This window comes from Olea europaea, chromosome 19 (assembly GCF_002742605.1).
Source record: "Olea europaea var. sylvestris chromosome 19, O_europaea_v1, whole genome shotgun sequence".
NCBI classification, from domain to species: domain Eukaryota; kingdom Viridiplantae; phylum Streptophyta; class Magnoliopsida; order Lamiales; family Oleaceae; genus Olea; species Olea europaea.
The window spans coordinates 12,500,620-12,506,622 of NC_036255.1; the positions used below are offsets into that span (position 1 = coordinate 12,500,620).

The 6,003-nt window shown below is 35.9% G+C and overlaps 2 protein-coding genes across 2 annotated transcripts; both read left to right on the forward strand.

Annotated features, from left to right (window-relative positions):
* Positions 1-638: 638 nt before the first annotated feature.
* LOC111368858 (basic form of pathogenesis-related protein 1-like) lies at positions 639-1,389 on the forward strand. The gene has a single exon (XM_022990339.1). The coding sequence runs from the start codon at positions 662-664 to the stop codon at positions 1,136-1,138; it is 477 nt and encodes a 158-aa protein (XP_022846107.1). The 5' UTR covers positions 639-661; the 3' UTR covers positions 1,139-1,389.
* A 3,483-nt stretch (positions 1,390-4,872) lies between these two features.
* LOC111368859 (basic form of pathogenesis-related protein 1-like) lies at positions 4,873-5,583 on the forward strand. Its single transcript, XM_022990340.1, has one exon. It carries the CDS (start codon positions 4,896-4,898, stop codon positions 5,370-5,372), a length of 477 nt encoding a protein of 158 aa, XP_022846108.1. The 5' UTR covers positions 4,873-4,895; the 3' UTR covers positions 5,373-5,583.
* The last annotated feature ends 420 nt before the right edge of the window (positions 5,584-6,003 follow it).

Here is a 6,003-nt window from a genome sequence, read left to right on the forward strand (position 1 = left end):
CTAAGGCCATTCTTGGTACATTGAGTGAAATAAAGTGGGAAAAGATTTCCATATATCCGGTTCAATTATATTGATCAATGTCAAGTACTACTTGCCATAAAGATTGGATTAGTAGCAAGGAATTCTGCTTCATATTGCGAGGCACACGCAATATACAATTACATTTACCGACAAAAAGAGAAAAAAGATTGAATAATTGTACGTGCTCTTGCAATAGTAATTATATATTGCTTGTGTCTCGCTGTAAATAAGAAGTTATGTGTGTTGCAATGCAATTCCCAATTGTCGGGGGCTTTTAATTTTCAATTTGTTATCTTAATACATCTTTTTGAAGTTTTACGGAAGAATACCTTTGCCGGGTGGTGGGTTCTATTTTGGTGCATTTAGAATGAAAGGACCAGATAGTTCGTTTAGAAAAAATACTATCAGTGAGATTTCTGTTGAATTCTTTTGGTGCCTGAAGTTAGCAAATTACCCTATAATTAATCCGATGTCTCTATCCTTGACCAGTCCTTGCTCGGTGCAATTTGAACCAATCATTCTTACATTTATTTTATTTTTAGCATTCTCCTCAAATCTTTTTCATCTATAAATATTGAAAGAAGAAAATGCATATCCATATTTCATTTTCATATCTAAATGCCATTTGCAACAAGAGAGAATGGATTCCTCCAAGGTTTGCATTGTCTCGGTGTGTTTAATGGCCTTAACCACTCTATCCTTCGCCCTAACCGGCCCTCAGAAATTCGTCAATGCCCATAACGTAGCCCGCAATGAAGTCGGCGTGGCCCCCCTCGTGTGGAACAATACCCTCGCTGCCTACGCACAGAAATATGTCACCAAAAGGTCTGCAGATTGTGCAATGGAGCATTCTGAGGGACCCTATGGCGAAAACATTGCAGCAGCCTCATGGAATCTGACTGCAAAGGAAGCTGTGGATATGTGGATTGAGGAGAAGAAGTTTTATAATGCAAAGTCAAACACTTGTGATGGAGAAGGATGTTTGCATTACACACAGGTTGTTTGGGCCAACACCAAGCGGGTTGGCTGCGCTAGGGCTAAATGCCAAAATGGATGGACATTTGTTTCATGCAATTATGATCCTCCAGGCAATTACATTGGCGAACGTCCTTATTAGGCTGATGCCTTATGTTTGTTCAAGCTAAAAAAATGACTTTTTACCCGTCATTCAATAACATATATGATGATATGTTATGGGCTTTTTATTTTCTTGCCAAGGTTAATTTTGCAGTAGAAGATGAAAAGAAAATCTTCAATCTTTCATGCAAGCAAGCACAATCAGTTTACTTGTTGCATGATTTGAGGTTTGAATATTCATATATGAATTTAATTTATTTCTTCTATATTTTATTTTCCTTTTTGGTAAAATCCTTATTTTATACTTATTGATCTTAGTCTCTTATCTTTGACACATATGCGTGAGCCCTACAATAGTGATTTGACATTAATAGAATAAGTGAGAACATGAATGGATAAACTAAAATTAACTTTAACATGATGTGTTACAGTTGCTTATTATTGATGGTAGTAAATCTTCCAACAATTTAGTACTCAACATAATTGAGAAAAGTGGTTCTTACATATAGTCTTTCCATAATTAACTGGGAGCTTAACTCGACGTAAACAATGCTCACAAACTCATGCCTTTCTTGGTTGGGACCAATCCAACCCGCCATTTTTAACTCAATTATGCTACTTGTACATAAAAATAATTTATACGGGGTCACATAAAATGATGTGGAAGGAAAAAATTGGATGAAAAAGTTGACTGTGTTTTCAACTGGAAAATGATAAATGACATGTGATATTATGTAATCCATTATGTAAAGCTTGACGTACATGTAGTAAGGTTCTTTTCAACTTCCTATTTTGGCGGAGCATCTCTCTCTCTCTCTCTTTTTAATTTTTTTGATTGGGGATGGGTACCAAAGCAGTTCAAGAACGAACCAAAGAAAATGTTTTTATTCCTTTTAGTATAATTTTAGACAAACTTATGAAGAGCACAATAGGAATACTCATGCAAAGTTTGGCATGCGAAGTCTTATTTTTATTTAATATACGTAATGATTCAATTTAAATCTGATGGAGGCCGTTCACTGTACCAATTTATTTGTCAAATATATTGACAAGTAATTTTAACTCTTAAGCTAATCTAACTATCTAAATCTCTTAAAAATTTTACTATGTATGTTATGAGGTATATCCACAATATATATTTACTAGAATTTTCTCCAGCTAACAATTGTACATTTGTCCATCATTTGCGCAATATTTGCAGGAAAATCAATTGTCCATAAACATGATTGACTCTATTTCCACGTCCATTATAAGTCCATGTTTTAAATTAAACTCTTTCTCTATCCATTTCGTTGCCTTAATTACTGATTTGTTTTATAAATTATATATAGTTAAAAGCTGTAATCAGCAACCATGAGTATGCTTTCTTTTCTTTCAACGTGACATAAAGAAGCATGTTTCATACGCAATTGGACTCTACAATTTCATAAACAAAATTTCAACTACTTTCTCTCTTTAAAAACTATGAAGTAGTTTCCAGCACTATACACTAAATATGTCCATGCTGTTTTAGCATAAATACGCCATCAAATAAGGACAGACCATAGTCCAGGAATTATTCTGTGGGGTGAGATTATTGTGATGGAGTGATAATTTGCATTACAAATTTGTTGCATACGATTGACTAAATCAGATATACGAGAACATTAACATCCAGGATTGGAAACTTGAGCTCTTTCACAAAAAAAAAAAAGAATTTATTGCAGGGGTCTTACACGTCTCAAGACTGAAAAAATGTTAGAAGGAACAATAACCAAAATTCCAAGTACTGATGCTTCGCTTTGTGATAATTAAAGTACTTGACTCGCTATTTTATTTTCAATTACTATAAAATAGTCCATGTTACAAATAAATTTTTGTTTGTCGAAGAAAAAAAAAAGAGAGGTGAAAGACAATAGACCAATTCGTAGGAATTCAAACCTCCCAAAATGATTAACAAGAAGCCGTACTTTCTTTCTCAGATAATGAATCTTGATTTTGCCCTCTTAAATTAAATAGAGAAATTACATGAACCATCCCTAATACTTGGGTTACGTTTGGTTTGCCCCTTCTTAAAGTCAGTACCGGTGTTGATTTGGAAAAACATGCACGGTCTAATAAATAGTTTTAATTTTTCCAAATTCATAATTGGTATTTCTCAAGTTGGACTAGTTTTTGTTCAATAAAAAGATTTCCATGCTTTAGTGGCCGTATATAACACCATATATATCCTTTGCAAAATTATGAATCACGTGGTGTAATGCCTTCTTGAAGCAAAGAAAAGCAAAAATGGTTAAGTTTATACACTTCTTCATTGTGTTAACAATGTCATCATATTCATCTCAAGCCAAAAGCACCAGACAAGACTATCTTGATTCCTACAATGCTGCACGTGCCCAGGTGGGATTTGGAGCTACGACATGGGATGATAATGTAGCAGCCTTCACACAAAACTATGCCAATCAGAGGATTGGTGAATGCAATCTCGTCTACTCTAGCAACCGACCCAATGGAGAGGCCCTTGCAAAGGGCAGTGGTGAACTTGTGGGTGGCTGAGAAGGGAAATTACGATCCAAACTCAAATTCGTGAGTAGGAGGAGAGTGCGGGCATTAAAGACGAGTAGTGTGGCGCAATGCAGTATGCCTTGGATCCGATAGAGTTCAGTGCAATGATGGATGGTGGTTTATTTCTTGCAACTATGATCCCATAGGCAATATTACTGTCCAACGCCCTTGCTAAGGCTATTCTTGGTACATTGAGTGAAATAAAGTTGGATAGGATTGCCATATGTCCGATTCAATTATATTGATCAATATCAAGTACTACGTGCCATGAAGATTGGCTAGTAGCAAGTAATTTCGCTTCATGTTGTGTGGCACACACAATATATTATTACATTTACAGACAAAAAGAAAAATAGAAGATTGAATAATTTTACCTGCTTTTGCAATAGTAATTATATACTGCTTGTGTCTCGCAATAAATAAGAAGTTTGTATGTATTGCAATGCAATTCTCAATTGCTGGGGGCTTTTAGTTTTTCATTTATTATCTTAATACATCTTTTGGAAGTTTTATGGAAGAATACCCTTGCCTTGTGGTGGGTTCTATTGTGGTGTATTTAGAATCAATGGCGGATCTACATTTGGTCCCGGTGGGTCACGTGACCCACCTATTAAAAATATGTTTTTTATTATAAAAATAAAAGATGGAGTAATGAAAAAACTGTTCCAGTTTCCAATTGAAAGAATCCCAAACCGTCTCAACTTTCAAGATCCAAATTCTAATCCAAAGAAACCTAATTGAAATTCAATGCAAGAAACTGATCCACTCCCAATTCAATCCCAACTTCCAGCTCGGCGGCTCCCAATTCCAAACTTTGAAGCAAAACCCAATAATTTGCTCCATTCATGACGACCATTCTTGACTCGATTCCATTCGCCAGCGATTCAACCACCTCAAACGAAAAACAAACAGCAATATCGTTCTCCACTAACTTCAAATGTCTGCGTCTACCACTATTTAGAATGAAAGGATCGGATTGCTCTTAAATAAATGCAATGTTTGGTTTAAAAAAAATACTGTCAATGAGATTTCTGTTGAATTCTTTGGGCGTCTAAAGTTAGCGAATTCCCCTATAATTAATCCGATGTCTTATCCTTAACCAGTCCATGCTCCATGCAATTTAAACCAACCATTCTTAAATTCATTTTATTTTTAGCATTCATCCCGAAACTTTTCATCTATAAATATTAAAGGAAGAAAATGCATATCCATATTTCATTTTCATACCTAAATGCCATTTGCAACAAGAGAGAATGGATTCCTCCAAGGTTTGCATTGTCTCGGTTTGTTTAATGGCCTTAACCACTCTGTCCTTCGCCCTAACCGGACCTCAGAAATTCGTCAATGCCCATAACGTAGCCCGCAATGAAGTCGGTGTGGCCCCTCTCGTGTGGAACAACACCCTCGCTGCCTACGCGCGGAAATATGTCGCCAAAAGGTCTGCAGATTGTGCAATGGAGCATTCTGAGGGACCCTATGGCGAAAATATTGCAGCGGCCTCATGGAATCTGACTGCAAAGGAAGCTGTGGATATGTGGATTGAAGAGAAGAAGTTTTATAATGCGAAGTCAAACACTTGTGATGGAGATGGATGTTTGCATTACACACAGGTTGTTTGGGCCGACACAAAGCGGGTTGGCTGCGCCAGGGCTAGATGCCAAAATGGATGGACATTTGTTTCATGCAATTATGATCCTCCCGGCAATTACATTGGCGAACGTCCTTATTAGGCTGATGCAATATGTTTGTTTGAGCTAAAAAATGACTTTTTAGCCATTATTCAATAACATATATGACTTTATGTTATGGGTTTTTATTTTATTGCCGAGGTTAATTTTGTAGTAGAAGAAAAAGAAAATCTTCAATCTTTTATGCAAGCAAGAACGATCTATTTGCTTATTGCATCGCTTGAGGTTTGAATATTCATATTTGAGTTTAATTTATTTCTTCTGTATTTTATCCTTTCCTTTTAGGTAAAATCCTTATTTTATACTTATTGATCTTAGTCTCTCATCTTTGACATATATGCATGGTCCTACAACAGTGATTTGACCTTGAAAGAATAAGTCAAAACATGAATGGATAAACTAAAATTAACTTTAATATGATGTGCAGTAGTTGTTAATTGTTAATGATAGTCAATCTTCAAACAATTTAAACATAATTGAGAAGAATGGTTCTTACATATAGTCTTTCCATAATATATTGAGAACCTAACTCGGCAAAAACAATGCTCACAGACTCATGCCTTTCTTGCCATGGACCAACCTAACCGACCATTTTCAACTCCTATATTGGCGGAGCAACTCTCTCTCTCTCTCTCTCCCCCCCCCCCCCCCCCCCTTTTTTTTTTTTTCTTTT